This window comes from Papio anubis, chromosome 2, assembly GCF_008728515.1.
Source record: "Papio anubis isolate 15944 chromosome 2, Panubis1.0, whole genome shotgun sequence".
Classification (NCBI taxonomy): Eukaryota; Metazoa; Chordata; class Mammalia; order Primates; family Cercopithecidae; genus Papio; species Papio anubis.
Window position 1 is genome coordinate 153607495 of NC_044977.1, and position 22080 is coordinate 153629574.

The 22080-nt window shown below is 45.8% G+C and overlaps 1 protein-coding gene across 11 annotated transcripts in view; it reads left to right on the top strand.

Annotated features, from left to right (window-relative positions):
* DZIP1L (DAZ interacting zinc finger protein 1 like) overlaps nt 1-16119 on the top strand; it is a 55554-nt gene extending 39435 nt beyond the window's left edge. For 4 of the 11 annotated variants that reach the window (XM_009201647.4, XM_031663730.1, XM_021934829.2 and 1 more), the window contains exons 11-15: nt 546-679; nt 6277-6469; nt 9741-9957; nt 10406-10572; nt 13360-15123. In XM_009201647.4, coding sequence (XP_009199911.2) covers nt 546-679; nt 6277-6469; nt 9741-9957; nt 10406-10572; nt 13360-13874 — 1226 coding nt within the window. In that variant the 3' untranslated portion in view covers nt 13875-15123. The other 7 variants (XM_003895057.5, XR_004182277.1, XM_021934831.2 and 4 more) reach the window with 7 other exon arrangements.
* The last annotated feature ends 5961 nt before the right edge of the window (nt 16120-22080 follow it).

Below are 22080 nucleotides of genomic sequence, written 5' to 3' on the forward strand. Positions count from 1 at the left end.
CAGGTGATTCTGACATATGCTAAAGTTAGAGGGAGAATCCCCGGCCTAGAGAGTAAATTTGAGGGAGCAGCGATCTGTCTATCTTGTCCACCAGTTTATCACCTGGACCAGAATTGAGCCTGGCATGGAAATGAGATGAGGGTATCAGGTGGGGCTAGGATTAGGCTGGAACCCACAGCAGTGGGGCCTGGAATCTGAGATCAGAAGGGAGCCCAGAGAACAAGCTGCTTTAAGGGCTCAAGTGCAAGCTCCAAGTTCTGAGTTAACCTGTGGTAGGACTGACTGAGCCCAGGTCTTGGAGATCCAGACTGGCGGGGGATGAGAAATGTAAAGATGTGTGGAGAGTCCAAGGCAGCGGTACCCAGGAGCAGAAACATCCCAGCTTCTGACCCAAGGATGGACACTCAGGAGGGGTCAGTGGCCCTGGGCTCACAGGCTAGAGACCAGGATCCCTGGCAGTGTGAGGGCTTGGCAGGTGCAGTGGGGCTTTAGGAACAGAGAACTCAGGTGCCCAGGCTGATCTGGGTGATTGTCTCATGCTACAGAGATGGACGATTCCCAGGATGAACAGCAGAAGGTGCTGGCAGCTCTGAGGCATAACCCCACCTTGCTGAAGCACTTCAGACCAATCCTGGAGGACACCCTGGAAGAGAAGCTCGAAAGCATGGGGATAAGGAAGGTGAGTTTCAGGGCCACCATTTTAAGGGCTGATACCTACGATTTAGACACTAAGCACTCTCAAACAGACAAATGATCGATTGTTCTTTGCATTGTGAGCTCATTCATCTCACTTGTGGCAGCCCGGGCTCCTTTGGCATCTGCACGCCTTTCTCACTTCACAGTGGCAGTGTGGTATCTTTCCTGTGTTTCTCCAGCAGCTTCTCAAGACTGGCCCTATTTGGCTGGTGATGCTACCCTGAGTCCTGACTGCTCAGTGTTCTCCACTCATTGGTTACTTCCCTCTGTGTCTCTAATTTTTTTGCTAGAGGGAATTTAATTGGCTCAATCTGGCCTATGGACAGGTCCCCCACTTGGGTAAGTATCCATCTGCAAGCCCATTATCTGTGGTATATGTGGCTGTGTCCACTCAGCAGGTGGCTGTGTGTGGGCATCATTGAAAGCTATGTCTGGCACCAATTATTTGTGGGTTTTTTTTTGAGAAATAACAACACATTTTCCTATAGTTTTTTAGCAGTTACATATATGTATGTATATTTTATTTTGAGATAAAATATCTGAAATTTAATTTTTTTAAATTTCAATGGATTTTGGGGGTACAGGTGTTGTTTGGTTACATGAATAAGTTCTTAGGTGGTGATTTCTGAGATTTTGTGCACCCATCACCTGAACAGCATACACTGTACCCAGTGTGTAGTCTTTTATCCCTCGCCACCCCCGTGCTCTTTCCCCCAAATTCCAATGCCTTTGCGTCCTTATAGCTTAGCTCCCACATGTGAGTGAGAACACATGATGTTTGGTTTTCCATTCCTGAGTTACTTCACTTAGAGTAATAGTCTCCAATTCCATCCAGGTTGTGGCAAATGCAATTATTTCGTTCCTTTTTAGGGCTGAGTAGTATTCCATGGTATGTATATATATCACAGTTTCTTTATCCACTCGTTGCTTGTATATTTAGGCTGCTTCCACATTTTTGCAGTTGCAAATTGTGCTGCCATAAACATGCATGTGCAAGTACCTTTTTCATGTAATGACTTCTTTTCCTCTGGGTAGATACACAGTAGTGGGATTGCTGGATCAAATGGTAGATCTACTTTTAGTTCTTTAAAGAATTTCCACACTGTTTTCCATAGTGGTTGTACTAGTTTACATTCCCACCAACAGTGTAAAAGTGTTCCCTTTTCACCACATCCATGTCAACATCTACTAATTTTTGATATTTTGATTATGGCCATTCTTGTAGGAGTGAGGTGGTATCACATTGTGGTTTTGATTTGCATTTTCCTGGTAATTAGTGATGCTGACTCTCCCCACTGTGGGAAGCTCCCTCCTCATTTAAGGACAGTCTGCAGTCCTTAGGACCTCCAGTGCTGCTACCCAAGGCTTCTGGGCCCGTTCCTCAGCCACTCGTCCTGATCCATTGTCTCCTTGGGTTTGGATTATTCTTGTTTCTCCAGTTCTGTGAGGGGTGACCTTAGATTATGTATTTGTACTCTTTCAGACATTTTTTTCTTTTTTTTTTGAGACGGAATCTCGCTCTGTCACCAGGCTGGAGAGCAGTGGCATAATCTCGGCTCACTGCAACCTCTTACTCCCTGGTTCAAGGGATTTTCCTGCCTTAGCCTCCTGAGTAGCTGGGATTACGGGCATGCGCCACCACACCCAGCTAAATTTTTTTGTCTTTTTAGTAGAGACGGGGTTTCTCCATATTGGCCAGGATGGTCTCGAACTCCTGATCCACCCACCTCGGTGTCCCAAAGTGCTGGGATTACAGGCGTGAGCCACCGTGCCTGACCACAGACTTTTTAGTGTAAGCATTTAATGCTATGAACTTTCCTCTTAGCACTGCTCTTGCTGTATCCCAGAGGTTTTGATAGGTTGTGTCACTGTTATTGTTCAGTCAGATAACTTTTAATTTTCCATCTTGATTTCATTGTTGACCCAACGATTATTCAGGAACCAGTTATTTAATTTCCATGTATTTGCATGGTTTTGAGGGTTTCTTTTGTAGTTGATTTCCAATTTTATTCCACTGTGATCTGAAGGAGTACTTGATATAGTTTCAATTTTCTTAAATTTACTGAGACTTGTTTTGTGGCCTATCATTTGGTCTGTCTTGGAGAATGTTCCATGTGCTGATGAATAGAATGTATATTCTGTTCATGTTGGGTAGAATGTTCTATAATATCTGTTAAGTCTATTTGTTGTAGGTTATAGTTTAAATCCATTGTTTCTTTATTGACTTTCTGTCTTGATGACCTGTCTAGTGCTGTCAGTGCAGTCTTAAAATCCCCCACTATCATTGTGTTGCTGTCAATCTCATTTCTTAGGTCTTGTAGTAATTGTATTGTAAATTTGGAAGCTCCAGTGTTAGGTGCATATATATTTAGAATTATGATATTTTCCTGTTGGACTAGTCCTTTTATTATTATGTAACGTCCCTGTTTGTCTTTTTTAACTGCTGTTGCTTTAAAGTTTGTTTTGTCTGCTATAAGAATAGCTACTCCTGCTCGCTTTCGGTATCCATTTGCATGGAATGTTTTTTTCCGCCCCTTTACCTTAAGCTTATGTGAGTCCCAATGTGAGTTTAGGTGAGTCTTCTGAAGACAGCAGAAACTTGGTTGGTGAATTCGTATCCATTCTGCCATTCTGTATCTTTTAAGTGGAGTATTTAGGCCATTTACATTCAATGTTAGTATTGAGATGTGAGGTACTGTTCTATTCACTGTGCTATTTGTTGCCTGAATACCTTGCCTTTTTTTTTTTTTTTTCATGTGTTATTGTTGTATAGGTCCTGTGAGATTTATGCTTTAAGGAGATTCTCTTTTGGTAGATTTCAAGGACTTGTTTCAAGATTTAGAGCTCCTTTTAGCAGTTCTTGTAGTGCTGGCTTGTTAGTGGCAGATTCTCTCAGCATTTGTTTGTCTGGAAAACACTGTGTCTTTCTTTCATTTATGAAGCTTAGTTTCACTGGATACAAAATTCGTGGCTGATAATTGTTTTGTTTAAGGAGGCTAAAGAATAGGACCCAATCCCTTCTAGCTTGTAGGGTTTCTGCTGAGAAATCTGCTGTTAGTCTGATAGGTTTTCCTTTATAGGTTACCTGGTGCTTTTGCCTCACAGCTCTTAGGATTCTTTCCTTCATCTTGACTTTAGATAACCTGTTGACTGTGTGCTTAGGTGATGATCTTTTTGTGATGAATTTCTCAAGTGTTCTTTGAGCTTCTTGTATTTGGATGCCTAGGTCTCTAGTAAGGCTGGAAAAGTTTTCCTCGATTATTCCCTCAAAGATGATTTCAATTTTCAAGCTTTTAGATTTCTCTTCTTCCTTGGGAATAACAGTTATTCTTAGTTTTGGATGTTTAACACAGTCACAAACTTCTTGGAGACTTTGTTCATTTATTTAAAATTCTTTTTCGTCTTTGATGGATTGTGTTAATTCGAAAGCCTTGTCTTTGAGCTCTGAAGTTCTTTCTTCTCCTTGTTTGATTCTATTGCTGAGACTTTTCAGTGTATTTTGCATTTCTCTAAGTGTTTTTGATTTCCAGAAGTTGTGATAGCTTTTTATGTATGCTATCTATTTCACTAAAAAATTTTCCTTTCATATCTTGTATCATGTTTTTGATTTCTTTAAGGTGGGCTTCACCTTTCTTTGGTGCCTGCTTGATTAGCTTAATAATTGACCTTCTGAATTCTTTTTCTGGCAATTCAGAGATTCGTCTTGGTTTGGATGCATTGCTAGTGAGCTGGTATGATTTTTGGGGGAGTTAAAGAACCTCGTGTTGTCATGTTACCAGAATTGTTTTTCTGGTTCCTTCTCATTTGGGTAGACTCTGTTAGAGGGAAGATCTGGGATTCAAGGGCTGCTGTTCAGATTCTTTTGTCCCATGGGTGCTCCCTTGATGTGGTGTTCTCCCCCTTCCCCTAGGAATGGGGCTTCCTGAGAGCTGAACTCTAGCGATTGTTTTTGATCTTCTGGGTCTAGCCACCCAGTAGAGTTACAGGCTGGTACTGGGGAGTGTCTGCAAAGAGTCCTGTGATGTGATCCATTTTCAGGTCTTGCAGCCGTGGATACTATTCCAGCGCCTGCTCCGGTGGAGGTAGTAGGGGAGTGAAGTGGACTCTTGAGGGTCTTTGTGTTTTTCTTTTTTTGTTTAGTGCACTGGTTTTGTGTTAGTTGGCCTCCAGCTAGGAGGTGGTGCTTTCAAGCTGTGGCCCTATAGGGAGGAAGCATACTTGCCTACTTGCTCTAGGGACACGTAGTTAAGTATTCAGGTTTCTCAGGTGGTGGGCATGGCCATATAGCTCCTAAGAGATTATGACCTTTGTCTTCAGCTACCAGGGCGGGTAGAGGAAGACCACCAGGTGGGGCCAGGAATAGACATGTCTGAGCTCAGCCTCTCCTTGGGTGAAGCTTGCTGCAGCTTCTGTGGGGGATGAGGGTGTGGTTCCCAGTCCGGTGGAGTTATATTCCCAGGGGGATTATGGCTGCCTCTGCTGAGTCATACAGGTCGCCAGGGAAGTGGGGGGAAAGCTGGCAGTCACAGGCCTCAGCCCGCTTCCACGCAGCCTGCAGTCCTAAAGTCCGGTCTCACTCACACTGTGCCCCACCAACAGGACCGAGTCTATTTCCAGGCAGCCGGTGACCAGGGCTGGGAACTTGCCCCAGATCATGAGCCTCCCCATTGAGAAAGCAAGCAGACTCACAGGTCTTCGGCATCTCAGGAAGTCTGCAGCAGTGATCCAGTTCCTTTAAAGGGTCTATGGATTCTCTCTCCAACTAGTATTTGAATGCCATTGTGCTTAACCAGAACATGTATGTTATTGTTAGAAGCACCAATGAAATCTATTATTAAATAAAAACACACCTGTTATTAAATTAGCCAAGCACTACACTATTGGAAATACTATTTGTGTACAGTAAGTTAGAAAAAAATCAAATAGACAACTAGGGTTATTTTAGGAAGAATGCTCACTGCTTTGATCGTTTTCAACTACTGACTACTCTAACTTTGGCCCTATATTTAGACTTGATTAAGACGTTCCTTTCTAACCTTGCATGAATCCTCATCTTGGATTCAGATGCCTCCCTAGACCCTCCCATGGGCTCTGGGTGGATGTCAAAAGCTCGAGCAACTTCCAGTAGGTCTTGAAAGGGACCTGAATTGTGTTTACAGCAGTTTAGTTTTTTGAACATTGTTAGCCATGGACAATGTGTTTGGCATAATAATGGTAATTGGGGGTACAAAAATGAGCAAGCTATGGTCTCTTATCCTAGGATTCAGTCAGATGTAGAAAAGCATGTTCCAATGAAGTCCCTTATGCTATGATGTGGTTAGAATTGTGATGCAGTCCTTTGCATTATCCTGCTGTGCACATTTTGATGGTGCTCTCAAACCCCAAACCACTGCACTTTCAGCAGCTTTGAAGCTGCTGCTTACCCTTCTCTGATCCTCATTTCATGCCCCCCACTCCTGCAAGAAAAGCACCAGGCACTGATCACAGACTCCCAGGCCAGCAGCAGCAGGTGTGAGAGGCTTAGGGGAAGGAGAAGAAGGGTAGCCTCTGTCTGTAAAGGTGAACTCCTGTCTCCTCTAGGGTGCAAAGGGAATCTCGATTCAGACTCTCAGACACCTGGAATCCCTGCTGAGAGTCCAGCGGGAGCAGAAGGCCCGGAAGTTTTCTGAATTTCGGAGTCTGAGGGGAAAGCTTGTCAAGGAAGTCACCAGCAGAGTGAAGGAGAGACAGGAGAATGGCGCTGTGGTGTCCCAGCCAGATGGGCAGCCTTCAGGTACACTGGGGAGAGGGCTCGCTCAGGGCTGTGACCTGGAAGGGTCCCATTCTTGCCAAGACTTGTTTGCACATGAGGCGGGTATAGTCTTTGTCCCCCATTAGGGGCACTTCTCTGAAGGGCTGAGCTGGTAGGGTTCTCACAGGTGACTGAGTCCAGAAGTTCTCTGTTGAGAAAATAGGATCTGGGGTGGGAGTGGGGGCATTTGTCCAGGGTCACTCAGGGAAGTTGGAGGAGAGCCGGAGCTGGAGCCTGTTGTCAGCCTGAACTGTCCCTGTGCAGACATGCTGCCTCCCATAGCACCTTCTTTCTGCACTGCTTGGCTTGCTGCGACCACAGTTGAGTGTCTCTCCAACAGAGAGCAGCCTATTCAGTTTCTGGCTCTACACACCAGGTGTGCCAGCCTGGGGAGGCAGGCAGAGGCCTGGGAACGTTGGAGCTGCAGGTGGAGGCAAATATCAATCAAATGTAAACTTCCACAGAGCTCAGACAGCCGCTGCTCTGGCAATGGGAGGGCATGAGAGGCTGGGCCAGTTCTGCACACGGATGAATTCTCAGAGCTCAGAGTTGGTTCTTTGGGCCAGGTCATAGCTGCTACTTTACCATTTGTCCATGCTCTGGGGGTCATGACAAAAGAAGGCCCTGTGGTTCTGGTGGAACACTAAATTCTGTGGACCAGGACCCTTGAGTCTGTTCTTATGGAGCAAGGGTATTTGTGTTCCCAGGTTTGAGAGCCCCCTGTTTCTAGAAGGTTCCCAGAGGCCCTGGGCTGCTGTGATTAGAGGCTCTGGGGAGGGCTTCAGTGGATCTGGTCCGCTTATGCAGGGTGCTGTCCTGCTCCTTTTACTTTGTCTCCTCAGTCAGGGACACGTGTGGCCAGAAGGAGGCTAGTTCTGTATCTCCTGTGTCCAGGAAGAACCAACCTGAGCTCTTCATGCAAAAAAAATTTTGCAGAGTATGGCCCAGGTATCTCTGATATGAGAGATGATTTTAGTTGCTACATCTACCAATCATTTTATAACTTATTTTTATTTTTCCTCATGTAAATTAGGAGAAAATAACACTAACATAGCGATCCTGTGAGCTCATGGAAATTATTACTTGGACAAGTACAAAGCAGGTATTTTGTGTTTAAAAGCATTGTCATTTTGGCATGAAAATATGGTAAAAAATGAGTTGACCTGGGAAACTATAATATTTAGTTTAAACTTCTGGTCTTAAAATCTCTAAGGAAAGGATGGTTTTTAGTCTTGCACAGAAAACTCAGACAGAAGGGTATTTGTCCTGGTTGCCAATCTGCTTTTCATGCTTCAATTTAAATGTACATCCTTTTGCTCATTCAGTCAAATGGTCATTCATTCATTTGCCCACTCTTTCATTTAGTTCAGTACTTGCTGAAGTTGACTCTGTGCCAGGGCCTGCCACCTCACCTGGGAAACCAGCCAGGACCAGGTGACATGATGGAGCCAAGCACAGGGGTGGTGGGAGCTCAGAGGAGGGAGGGGACAGGGACTTGGGGAGGATTAATGGAAAAACCCTCGGAATGCTGGCTTCCAGGAGACAGCAAAGGTATCTTGCTCCTTCTAGGTACTACGCCCCACCCACTCCCACACACCTTTGTTCCTGTAGTAAAAAAGCCAGGAGGGAGAGCCCCCTTCACTGCCTTTCCCTTTCCCTGGCCCTGAGAGTCTGCTTTCTCTGGAGATGTTACTGAGGTGTGAGATGAGCGCTGTGTTTTTGTGGCATTTTGTAGACCTTTCCTTCGCACCTTTATTCTTTTCCTGGGTCCTGCAAGTGCTGTCTTAATGCTCACCTCTCATTTCTGCTCAGACCCTGCCTCTTCTCTTGTCTGGGGCAAGGTTGTGGGAGGTAGCAGTGAGGGCCCAAGATTGAGGCAGACAGACAGCCTGGGTTTGTATTCACCACTTTCTTCCGTGGAGCTGAGGGCAAGCCTCTGTAGGGAAAAGGATAGCCTCTGAAGATGCTCGGGGGCCACGTGGTTGTAGGTAAAGTGCTTTTCTTGGTATCTGGTGCACAGTCATGGGAAACTATTGTTATTTTCCCCCAGCAAGCTTGTCTTTGTCTTCCCCTTCTCTTCAGTTCACTCTTTCCTGAAAGCTCCACTTCTGAGTAGACACATTGACTGAGAGCAGTGCACAGCTGGCCCTTGAACAACGCAGGGGCCAGGGGTGCCACCCCCCTATGCAGTTGAAAATTTGCGTGTAACTTTTGACTGCCCCAAAACTTAACTACTCATAGCCTGCTGTTGACCAGAAGTCTTACCGACAACATAGACTGTTAACACGTATTTTGCATGTTATATGAATTATATGCTGTATTATTACAATAAAGTAAGCTCGAGAAAAGAACATGTTATTAAGAAAATCACAACGAAGAGCAAATATGTTTACTATTCGTTAAGGGGAAGTGGATCATCATAAAGGACTTCATCCTTGTCATCTTCGTATTGAGTAGGCTAAGGAGGAGGAGGAAGAGGAGGGGTTGCTCTTGCTGTCTCATGTGGCAGAGTCAGTAGAAAATCCATGTACAAGCGAACCCGTGGCTGTTCAAACCCACGTTGTTCAAAGGTCAACTGTATTTCAAACATTTTTTGATCTTGAATTACTGTAAGAAACTCATTTTACATTGTGACTCAATCTACACATGTCTGACTCCCTGTGATGCACTCTATCTCTTCTCTTTCCATAAAAACTTGCTGATCCCAGACCTCTCTTCTCAGCTATAGGTCTTGATGCGATTTGGAAAACAGAGGGGCTGTGTCCAATTGCCTGCCTTAGTAGTGCCTTGCCCCAGGTTGCATTTGGGAGGAGGTTTGAGTGGATCTTGATGGTTCATGCAGTCCTGCGGCGACCTCTGGTGGCAGCATGGTCTTCCTGCAGGGCTGCCTGCACTGCCGCAGCTGTAGTGTGGGTTGGGGAGAGGGTAGCGGTCTTGGTGAAGTCCATCTAGGACTGCTGAGTTCCTCTTCAGGCCCGCGGACTCCTGCTGGTCTATAATGACAGCATGACTCTGGAGCACCCAGCTGCTCTCCTGGTCTCTGAGGAAACTGTGGAACTATGGTCCCAGCCTTGAATCTGGCCAGCAGCAGAACACCTGATTTGGCAGCAATTGTGAAATCTGCTGTGGTTATTACAGCACAGAGAGGGAGTGATTGTCCGTTTCCAGGGTGTTGGAGCCGCTTTCTCCCTCCTCTTAGGCTTGAGACCCAGCATGGATGTCCTCCAAAAGTCATTCCTTTCTGTGTTTCCAGTCAAAAGCCAGCAGAGCACACTGGTCACCAGAGAGGCCCAGCCAAAGACCAGGACCCTGCAGGGGGCCTTGCCATCCACGCTGGCAGAGCCGCCCCCACCAACTCGTCAGAGCCATGGCAGCCATGGCTCTGGCCTGACCCAGGTGTCCACCCCGGCTCCACGCCCCAGAGTGCATGGACCCTCCAGCACCCCTCCTTCCTCGGGGCCTGGGATGAGGTGAGCCCCAGACTCTGCCCTCTCACCCCACCTGCAGTGGCGGCTCCTGGCTTCAGGCAGCCCTGTTCTGGGCTCCCTCCGGGCTTCTGCAGATAGGTGGGGGGCAGATACGTGTGAACAGAAGGTGCCTCAGGTGGGGTCCAGTCTGGGTTCTGGACTTGAGAACCTGTGCTCCCAACCAAGACAAACCCACCCTCCCCTTACCCATCTCCTCCCCCAAGCCCGTTGCCACTCCGGAGGGGCGGATCCTCAGACAGGCAGGGCTCTACTAAGGGGGAAGCTGGTGTGGCTGCTGCACTCCTCGGGTCTCCTAGCTATCTTCTGGGCCTGAGGGAGGGAGCAGGGCTGCCCTGAGCAAACCAAGCTAGCTTGCAGCATGGTGAAGTTTGGCTTTCAAAGTTTTCTTTCTGGCCCATGCATCCCTCATTTCTTCTCCTCCTCATGGCAGCACGCCCCCGTTCAGTTCTGAAGAGGACTCAGAGGGAGACCGTGTGCAGCGTGTGTCTCTACAGCCTCCGAAAGTTCCCTCCAGGATGGTGCCTCGGCCCGAGGATGACTGGGACTGGTCTGACACAGAGACCTCAGAGAATACCCAGCCCCCTGGCCAGGGCTCAGGTGAGCTGGCACCTTCGGGTGAGTGGGCTGGGACCACGGGTGAAACCCTTCTCCAGCCCAGATTTCTCGAGGCTCCAGAAACACCCTTCAGCTTCCTTTAGGCTTTCTGATTTGACATCTCTTTTTCTATTTGGCTTGGAGGGGATGGTCCTCCTTCGCCTCAAAATTTTTTTTTTTTTCTGGGATAGCAGAGATATCAGGAGAAAGCTAGAGTTTGAGCAAGGTTTATTTTACCCCTTGTTTTGTCATTAAATTATTGACTGTGGGAGGTCAAAGGCAGCCACTCATCTCTTTTCTCCTCCATGTTCTTTCCAGTAGAGAATAAACACAGTGGCCAGCCACGGGTGATCAAAGCCTCGCTCTAATAGTGGTGATAGGGCCCAGGAATGCCTGAGGCATTGGCTTTCTGTTAGGGCTGGATTAGAGGAACAACCAGCACTTGAGGCCAAAGTGGGGGCCCCTCCAGTCTCCCCGAATCCAGATCCTGATCTTACTTGTGCGCAGAGCTGGGTTTGCAAAGCAGACCCTGAATGTGTAAGACCTTAAACAGGCAGCTGTAGGGTGCACTCCAGCCCGGCTCCAAACCCAGCCACATGGGCGGGGAGGCTCCGAGAGAAAGAGCTGGCACTGTTTTCTGGATCAGCGGCCCTCCTTCAGGTGTGCCGTGGCCCAGGGTGTGTTGCAGGCCCACCCCTCTGCTTGGCTGCTTCTGTGAGGAGAGGGTAGGATGTGGGGAAGAAACTGGGAGGATGTTTCTCCTATCCTTGTCCATCCCGGTGAGGAGAGCAGAAGTTCCCTCCTTCTGTGCAAGCTCGAGGCGTGAGAGAGAAGGCTCTCCCCTCTGTGTTGGTGTTTCTGGGTGCTCACCGAGTGCTCAGCTCTGTGGATCTCTTCGCACGAGTCTCCTCGTTTACTCCTCACAGCACTGATGAGGGAAGGCTGAGCCACACACGTCGTGACAGAAGTTGAAACTAAGCCTCATAGACATTATGACTGGCCCAAGACCGCAGAACGATGTCATGGCAAGTTGAGATTCTGTATGATGTTTTTGAAGTTAATGTGTTAGAGTCACGTTTATTTATTTAATTGTAAACTAATTTTTTTTCCCCCAGAAAGAGCTGCCTTTAGCTGTGTTCCAAATGTTAAGAATATCCCCATAGTCTTTTATGCTGTTTGAGTTCGTTAGCACCGATCAAGAGTTGATGGTCCTAGAGTTAAATACCACAGTGGTCAAAGTAGCCTCCAGGGCAAACCTCAGTTACAACTTGAAGGGAAAACAGTTTACTACCATGAACATTTTGACAAATATAGTTTTCTATAACACATAGACTGTAACAAGCATAACTTTTTGCAACAACTCAATTGTGAAAAATGTGGCTTCCCAGCAAAGCTTGAGACAGAGGAGGCAGCCACAGACAGTCAGTCAACCTTTATAGCAGGCTGCCTTTGGGCCACGCAGCCTATTTCATCATACGGGGAAGCTCTTTGCCCTTTTCAGCCAAGAGACTTAGAAATTCAACGTGTTGATGGAAAGGGTATTGTAGAGACCTGAGCTAACTGTCATGGTAACTGGAATGAAGATATTCATTCAATGTATTATTTTCTGTCTAACAGGTTGCAATGACTAGTTGAGCATCCTTCTTTTCAAAACAACTGTCTACTCCCATTCTTTCAAGATTTTCCTATCAAACTGCCAACTGAGGCCTGCAGCTTCTGGCTTCAGTTGTATTTTCTAGCCAAGACTGAGTTAAAGAATAAAGAATGTGGAATTTAGAGTTTTGTCTTGCCAAGGTCAGTAAGTAGAAACTCTGGGATGTCAGGCTAGGCTTGCAGTCTGCAAAGTTCTTGCTCCTAATAGACTCTGCAGCACTTGGCCATGTTTACAGCATAAGCCAAGCCTGCCAGTCCATCAGAATTCGCCAGAAACAGATCTCTGGAGAAGTATTGATGCCCTGCCAGGTGAGGGCAATAGGGTGGCAAGGTCTTGGGACTGGGAGTTAGGAATCTTCAGAGAAAGTCCTGGCTCTGCCACTTGCTACCTGCTTGTCCTTGTGCAGGTGGTTTCTGCTCCTTTGTTGTAAAATGAGGTATTTGGACAAGGTGATTAATGAGAGAGGGTGAGGAAACAGTGCCTGCTACATCATAGGCCCTTAACAAACATTTCTTGAATGAATCAGTGAGCCAAGGGCTGTTGTAGCTCCAAAAGTCAGCTCAGACCTTGATTTCGTTTGAATCGTAGAAGACTGTAGTTAGCTTCCTGCTTCTTGGTCATTCCTGAGGTTCATACATCACCTTGGTGTGCCAGGCACCAGGGATCTATTGATTATCTCTGTCACTGCTTAGCTCCTGCTTCCTGCATGGACTTTGCAGAAAGTCATTCTTGCCTGCAGTCCTCATGTACTAATCTTTGTGATATTTCTTCTTGTCTCTGTGTGAAGATGTTGAGGAACTAAGTGCATGCTAGTGATACAGCTCATTTCCCACACTGAGCAGAGGTCCTGCCTCAGCCTCTCATTAGAGGGAAGCACAGCTTCCTAAGTCTCTGTCACTAGCCATGTCATTAAGTTTGCACAGTCACATTTTCCGAATATGCCATGCCTCTGTTCACTCAGCACCCATTGGCCTGGCCTTCTCTGTCTCCTTTTTTGTGGTTGCCCAGCCTTCTTCCTCCTGACCCTTCTGCTCATTCCCTCTATCCACACTGGAGCCTGGACACATGACCCATAAAACTGAAATGCTCATTTTCTAGGCTTCTGCCACTGACACAGCCACTTTTTCCCCTTCCAGGAACACTGGTGCAGTCGATGGTCAAAAACCTGGAGAAGCAGCTAGAAGCTCCGGCAAAGAAGCCTGCTGGAGGGGTCAGTCTGTTTTTTATGCCCAATGCTGGGCCGCAGAGGGCTGCCACACCAGGAAGGAAGCCTCAGGTAGGATGTAGGATGCTTAGTGTTCACCCTGCAATTCCCTACAGAACCAGCTCTGAGTTTGGGGGGCCTGGGGTGAAGGTTGGGGAGGGTCCAGCAAGTGTCATCCTTTGCCCTAGTGGGACGTCGCAGGTGACCTCCCTCTGCCCTGTGCACATGGAGAGATGGCCAGTTTGGAATACTTGTGTCCAAGTTAACATTAAAAAGCCTTTTGGTTCATTATACAAGCAATGCTCAGTAAGTTTGGATTCTTCCATCTCCTGCCACTCAGAGAGCCTCGGAGCTGACTCTGTGCCTGGCTTCCTGCAGCAACTGCTCTTCCAGTCCGGTCTCATCCTACAGTGGGCTCCTCCCCAGTGCCTCTGCCACGGACCCTAAGACAATATGTGTGTGGAGCGGACTTCCCCAAGGGTGGTACTGGAGTGGCCTCGCATAGCACATCAGAATCAGTAACAGCACAAGACGGGAGTATTTAGATACCTCTGTTTTAGAAACCTGAGCCTTGCCTCAGACTGTAGCCACCATGAGATTTTCAGACTTAGAGCTCAGACGTTGAGCTTCCCTGGCATCACCAGACCTTCCTTACTGCCCCTGTCTCCTCCGTCAGGGAACAACTTGCACACTGCTGTTATTTTTCAAGCAGAAAACTTCAGAGCTCCCTTTACTTCGCACTCCTTTCTCACCTTTCTCAATCAAAAAGGTGCATCCTGGGGTAATCAGTGCTATTGCTCTAAAATTTGGTAGTGGTGGGCAACCATTCTTGGGTTTTTGATAGCACTCCCCGCTCTTTACCACGGTGTGTTTGGTTTATCACACGGCTCATGTATGTTTGTGAGTAATGCATCCAAATGATTGAGAAGAAAAAACTTGTTCCTTTTTCCAAATTGTGAAAGAGCACCAACAGCCCCAAACAGATTGAGGCGCTGCTCAGAGCATGCTTGCTGCCCTGCACCCTGCTTGCGTTCTGATTGGTCGCCTTACATTCCTGGAGAAAATGCACAGGATGGCTTGTATCAAAGCCCAGGTGGCCAGCAGGGGCACTGAGGACTCCAGAGGGGAAGGCCTGGGCTGCTACGCAGGTGGCTGTGGTCAGGGGTGGCCTGGTCCCTTGGCCGACTCTGAGCTGTCCTGCTGGCTGCAGCGCAGACCCTTCCAGGCTGAAGGACTCCCAAGCTCCTCTCATGCTCCTTCAGTCAGGATGTTTACCAGGCCTGAGGGAACCCGTCTGAAAGGAGGCGGGTCATTAGCCCACAGTGGATTATTCAGCTCGAGAACTTGGAACTGTGGAGTTTCTGGGCTTCTGGCTCTGTCAAAGAGGGAGTTAAAAATCTGCACAAAGTTGAAGTGAAAACGAGAGCAACCTGCTCTGCACATAGGCCTTTCCAAGGCGCTTGCCTGGGTTTGGTTAGTAGAATTTCAGGGGTATTTGAAATCACCGTGATCCCAGGTCACTAAAGCAGGTTCTCAAAGGCAGGAAGACTTGAGAAGGCAGGAGTAGCGTCTCCCTATGGCTTCCTTCCCAGTGTGCATTTGTCCCCATTTCCGTTCTGCATTCCCATCCTGCAATGTGCTTACCTCTCAGCCACCCTCCTCCCTTATCAAAATGTATTTTCTTCTCCCCTTCACCCCCTGCAGCTTTCTGAAGATGAGAGTGACTTGGAAATCTCCTCCTTGGAAGATCTTCCTCTGGACCTGGACCAGAGAGAGAAACCCAAGCCCTTGTCTCGCTCAAAGCTCCCCGAGAAGTTTGGCAGTGGTCCACAGAGCTCCAGCCAGCCCAGGGTCCCTGCCTGGTGATTCACCCCAGAGGCTGGCTGGCCAGAGGGTTAGCCTGGCTGGGGCCAGCTCAGGTCCACTCCAACAGAAGAGGCTGCTGGGCCTCTTGTCTTCACAAACAACCAAGAGATCATCCTCTTGGAGAGAAGCAGTGCAGGGAACGGATATGATCTCATCCCTCCTGACCTGTGAGGGGCCCTGCTGTAGAGCGCCACAGGTGCCTGATTAGGAGCCCCTGGTCCCAAGGCTTGAGAAAGGGTTAAAACAGAACCTCCAGGTAGTTTTCTTCCTCTACCTCCATGTCCCCCCGAGACTGAAAAGAGTCACTAGCTCTCTTTTCCCAAGCCTTTTATAAAACTGCAGGAACACTGTGGAGATGGGTCCTATCTGGGGTCCTTTTGGGGACATATGCCTCAGTCAGTCATTCTGTGATTGATCCACAATTATTTACTGAGTGCTTGCCTACTCTGCGTCAGGCTCTCTAGCCTCTCACTACTGAGTTAGGCTGCAGGCAGAGGCTGGGGCAGAATGTCTGCAGCCAGTGCCAGCACAGGGTAGTAATCTAGTGGCAGAGAACAGGGTGTTACGGGGAGCAAATGAAAGGCCATCCAGCCCAGCCTGGGTGACCCTGGAGAGTTTCCTAGGGTTGTGATATGTGGCAGGCCTACTCATGGATGGGAAGAGAGGAGGGCCACTTGGCTGGACCTTGTATCCCCAAGGGACCACACGTGTATTTTTTTGATATTATTTCCAAAATCAGGTTTTATACATAGCCGTTGTATATTTGTAGTGTGAAAAACGTTAATATATTATATGCAAACATTTAAATATAGTATGATGTTTTTAACTCTGGTATGTATTTCATTATTTTTGGAGCTTTCAAGGGGTTGGGAGGGAAGGAAGCAACTGCATCTTAATTGTGTCAGTTTAGGTCTTTTGGGACACGGTTGCCAAGATGGAGTCATTGAGGAGCCGCACTTGGGAAAGAAAAGGAGGTGGAGGCAGGATCCGGTGGGGAAAGGCTGCAGAGTGCAATGTACACCTGACCACTGTGAACAGAAAGAGAGAAGGAAGCTAGTGGAGCCAGGAGAACTCAGGGCATCGATGTGGGGTTGACAAGGTCTCCACTGACCCAGTGGGGAGCTCCTGAGCAAGAACCGCCCACTTGGGAGTCCCCCTTTGTTCAGAAACGTCCAGGCCCTCATGCCTGCTCCGCACTTGGCCATTGGCTGGGGTGGCCTGGACTGAATGAGACCTCGACTTGAAAACTGGAGTGAACCTTGGTGTGAACCTGTCAGTCAATTTCATTTCTCCTGGTTGAATGGCAATTTTTTTTTTTTTCCCTGAAAGGGAGACCCAGCAAAGAACCTCCATCCCTGACACAGCAAAGATCTATTTTTAACTTTTTGCTATGGAAAGTTTCAAACACATATATGAGTAAAGGGAAGAGTGTGATGAACCCATGTGCTCATCACTGGGCTTCAAATATTATCAACTCAACTTAAGGTCAATCTTGTTTCATCTATTACCACCTCCACCTCACCCAGACTTCCTTTGGCCTTTGGGTGATCCTGACACCTGGTGAGGACTTGAAGTTCTCATAGGAAGGTGATGGAGGAAACGCACTGCGGGAAGCAAAAGGGGTCTGGTGGTGGGGTAGGGCGGCTGGGGGAGGGGCAGGCTGGGGTGTTGTGGTACAAAGGAAGCTGCTCAGTGAGGAAGCTCAGGAGAGCTGCAGAGCTGATGCTTCCAGACCAGCCTACAATCTTGGTGGGATGGGAGTTGATGAGTAATTGCCTGATGAGTAAAAGCCTGGAGCAATTACTCCAGGCTTCCTGTGCTTCTGTGGGGTACCTCTGAGTTTCATTCTGCACGGTTTCTCAGAGTCCCTTGTGGGACTGAGTGCTAGTCCTCACTAATATGCAGTTACTATTATTAATGCATAGTTCATCGGCCTTCCTCTTTTCTGTTTCATTTTTCTCACTCCCTCACTTCTTTCTCTTATGAACACCTCTGAGATAAATTAATCTGCACCCAAGTCCTTGTTTCTAGCTCCACTTTCGGGGGAACGCAAGTGCAAACAGTAAATGTGTTTGTACGTGTGTGCACACACTGGTGATGATTATCAATGAGAATGTCTCTGTTCTTGAATGTTCATCATTACGTTATATGTTTCCAAATGGATTTTTCTATCTACTTTGGAGGGTTTGACTAACATATTACTTTGGTGTTTCTATGCTGTGTTCACCCCTCCCCATTTTCAAGTATATTTTAAAATTCTTTAGTAAGTTGTATTAGGTCTCAATAGAAACAGAACTAGTAGGATGTATAGCTAGATAGATACTTATGGGTATTTATTAGCCAGTGTCCCTAATAAATGACAGGGGATCTATTAAGGGAATTAGCTCATGCGATTACGGAGGCTGAGAAGTCACGGCATAGTCTGCCTGCAAACTGCAGAACGAGGGAAGCTGGTAGAGTGGCTCAGTCTAAATCCGAAAGCCGGAGAACCTGGGACTGTTGGTGCAGGTCCTTGGGTGCAAAGGCCAGAGAACCTGGAGTTCTGACATCCAAGGACAGAAGCTGAGTGTCCCGACTCCAGAGAGCGAGCTCTTCTGTCCAGGCCTGCAGCAGATTGGATGGTCCCCCCACAGTGGGTGAGGGCGGATTTTCCTCACTCAGTTTACTGATTCAAATGCTAATCTCTTCTGGAAGCACCTTCTCAGACCTACTCAGAAATAATGCTTTACAGCTGTCCAGGTACCTCTTAATCTCATCAAATTGAACCTAAAATTAACCAGCACAAGATTTGCCAGAACTATGGAACATATGTAACAGATCATTTAAAAATTACACAAATGATAAGATTGATACAGAAAAATTAGAAAATACAGATAATCAAAAAGAATATAACCCACAAATTAGTCAATTATTGTTAACATCTAGATAGACATGCGCTGGTGAAGAAAAAACTCCCTCCTAGGGTTCAACTATATTCTTCTCTAGCTTGATTTTCCTCCTGGAAAACAGATTCCAAATGTCTTTATATCAGTACACATGTACATGTCAGTACATGTAAATATAAGACAGTTATATTTAATGGCCACCTAGTATTCCAGGCAAAGATTACAAAAATTTTTTTAACCGGACATTTCTACTTTTTGCATTTTATATATAATGAAGTGATTAAAAAATGTGTATATGTGTCTTTGTGCACTTGATTAAGATTTCCTTAAAATAAATTCTTAGAAGTGAGGTTGCTGGGCCAACATAATAATGAAAGCCAGCTCCATATGCCAGGCACTGGTCCAAGTTTGGTACAAATATTATGACTTAGCCTCGCAGCAGCCCTTGAGGTGGATGCCACTGTTATAGTACATGCTTTTTATGGGCTAGAAATTGAGGTACACAGCAGCCAAGAAACTTGCTTTGGGTCCTGCCACCAGTGAGTGGTGTGACTGCAATCTGGCTTTGGCAACCTGGCCCTGGAACTCTAGCTCCTTTCCCCATGTACTTTTCTTACATATTGCCAAATGCTTTCCAGAAAACTGGAGCCAATTTAGTCTACTAGTGTTTGGAGCATACAAGAAAGCTAGTTTTTGCATTCCTTTGCTCCCAGGGATATCATTAATCTTTCAAAGTTTTGGCCACGTGATACGTGAAAAATGAAACCTCACCTTTTAAGAAACTTGCATTTTTAATATTTCTTCTAAAGTAAAATTCTTTTTTATTTCTTTTCATATTGGTTGTTGCTATTTCTTCTTTTATGAGTTGCCTGTAGTTCACTTTTCTTTTTGCTGTTTTATCTTTTTATTATGAAAAATTTCAAGCATATATAAAATAGAATTGTGTAATGACCTTGGTGTTCCTGTTACTCAGTTTTAACCATTATCAATACATAGAGAATCTTATTTCCTGTGTATCTTTCACCAAATAATATTGTATATTTTAATATCATACTGCATATTATTCCAAGTAATATACATGTATTCTACATATTATTCCAAATAATGTCATTATATCTACAAACATTTCTGTATGTGTCTCTAAAAGATACTTCCTTTTAAAAAATAACCACTTTACCACCATCACACTACAACAAAAATCAGTACTTTTTTTCTAAATGTCGTCAAATATCAATTCGGTATCCACAATTCCTTTGTTTTACTACACATATTTGTCTTTTTTTAATCTATAGATTCCTCTTCCATTCTTCCCTCCTTTCCTCTCTTCTTTTCCCTTTTCCTTCCCCATGATTTTTATTATTTTTACTGTTGCTGAATAAATCAGATTGTTCGTCTTGTGGAATTCCCCACAGTCTGGGTTTTGCTGATTGATTACTGTGGTGGTATTTAATGTATTCCTCTTTCTCCTGAACTATCTGTAGGTTTGTAGTTAGAGCTAAATGCTTGATCAGGTTCAGCTTTGACTATTCTTTTGTGTTTTGGCAGGACTCTTCATCGGTGGTTTTGTGCATCTCCATCAGGAGACATAGAATATCTTTTTTTCCTTTCTTGTGATGTTGATGATGGCATTGATGATAGACATTGATGATCATTGATCATTACCATCTTTTTTTTTTTTTTTTTTTTTTTTGAGACAGAGTCTTGCACTGTCACCTGGGCTGGAGTACAGTGGTGTGATCTCAGCTCACTGCAACCTCGGCCTCCGGGGTTCAAGTGATTGTCCTCCCTCAGCCTCCCCAGTAGCTGGGATTACAGGTGCCCACCACTATGCCCAGCTAATTTTTTGTATTTTTAGTAGAGACGGGTTTTCACCATATTGGCCAGGCTGGTCTTGAACTCCTGACCTTGTGATTCGCCCTCGTTGACCTCTCAACGTGCTGGGATTACAGGCGTGAGCCACCGCGCCCAGCCCTATCTATTAATTAGAGATCTGTAAAAGTTTGATAGTCTAAGTCTGTTATTCCTTTGACATTTACTAGCTGGAAAAGTTTTGTAAAGAGAAATCCTCCACGTCAAACTGTCTGGTTGCCCTGAGGTACAGTTCATACAGGTAAAGCAGCTGAAGGCTCGAATCTTTCTTTTTTCAGAATAATGAATGAGCTTCCTAGTATCTTCAATAGGTGCCATACAACCTTATATATTTAAATATATTTGATTTGTTTAAATCACTTGTAGCTATTATCCTTATTAATGCTGAGATTGTCCTGTCTTTGAGTGCCTCTTTAATTCGGTTCTTGAATGATTTTGATATGACCTTAGTAGTCTGATAGCTTCCTTCCAGGCTCATTGCATACCTTTCTTGTCCCAGACCTAAAATTAGTAATTTATCTGAGGGAATCCTGGTTTCTTTTAGAAGGAAATTATATTTGTAGACATCTGGGTGCTAGGAGTGCCTATTACTACTTGTTTTTAAGAACTTTCAGTGCACAGAGATAAGAAATACAATAAAAATATTGTGAGTTCATGCTGATATTCCCTATTCAAATTCCTGACTACAGAATTTTTACTTTATCTTGTTGATCTAACATCTATATCACTTTTCTTCCATACCAAAAATCCTGGCTGTTAACATCACAATCATAGTCTTAGAAATAACAATACCCACCCTATTGCTTATTGTATGACTACTGAAAACAATTTAAAATTTATTATTAATTTTTTTGGAGTTGTTTTTGTCCTTAAGGTAGATCCTGCTTGGGATGTCTATATATCCCTATATGTCACTATATATGTGAGATAGATATAGCATTAAACAAAAGGTTATAACATGAAAAATAAAATATTTTCTTTTTGGACCTAGCAGCATCATTTGTGTAATGCATAATGATAAAAGATACATTAGGTCATGATAGTTCCCAACATGTATTTTAGGTGTATGTCAACCCTTCTTTTCCTTGCAGTATCATAGTAATCACTTGTGTGATACCATGATTAAATTACTGTTTTAAAGTCATTTTGTAGGGGGTGGGCAAGATGGCGAATAGGAACAGCTCAGTCTCCAACTCCCAGCGTGGCTGACACAGAACCACGGTGATTTCTGCAACTAGAGGTACTGGGTTCATCTCACTAGGGAGTGCCAGACAATGGTGCTGGTCATGCAGCCTATTGGCGAGAAGCAAGGCCCGAGGCATCACCTCACCTAGAGGCCTTAGGAATCCTTGCACCTAGCCAGAACTGAGACACACACCTGGAAAGAGTAGAATTAAAATCCCACTACATTACTGCAGCTTTAAGCAAACAGGCCTGGAGATTATATCCCACACCTGGCGGGAGGGTCCATACGGGCCCTCCCTCATTACTTCTTACAGCAGTCCTGATCTAACTGCAAGGCAGCCAGCGAGGCTGGGGGCGCCCACCATTGCTGAGGCAAGTAGGTAAACAAAGCCACTGGGAAGCTCGGGCTGGAACTGGGGCCTCACACAGCAGCTCAGAAACCTGCTGCCTGTCTCTGTAGACTCCACCTCTGAGGGACAGGGCACATCTACACAGTCTTGTTTCTGCCTTTATCAGCCAGAAGGTTAGAAACATGTGATCTAACCACATACCGAGGAAGAAAATTAAAATGGATCTTGGTGAAGAACTACAGGTCTCTGCCTCAAGAAAATGGAATAATTAATTATTCTGGTACCTCCATTCAATGAAATACTAGGCTTCAATAAGAAATGAGTTGGGGCGGAGCAAGATGGCCGAATAGGAAGAGCTCCAGTCTCCAACTCCCAGTGCGAGCAACACAGAAGACCGGTGATTTCTGCATTTTCAACTGAGGTACTGGGTTCATCTCACTAGGGAGTGCCAGACAATCGGTGCTGGTCAGCTGCTGCAGCCTGACCAGCGAGAGCTGA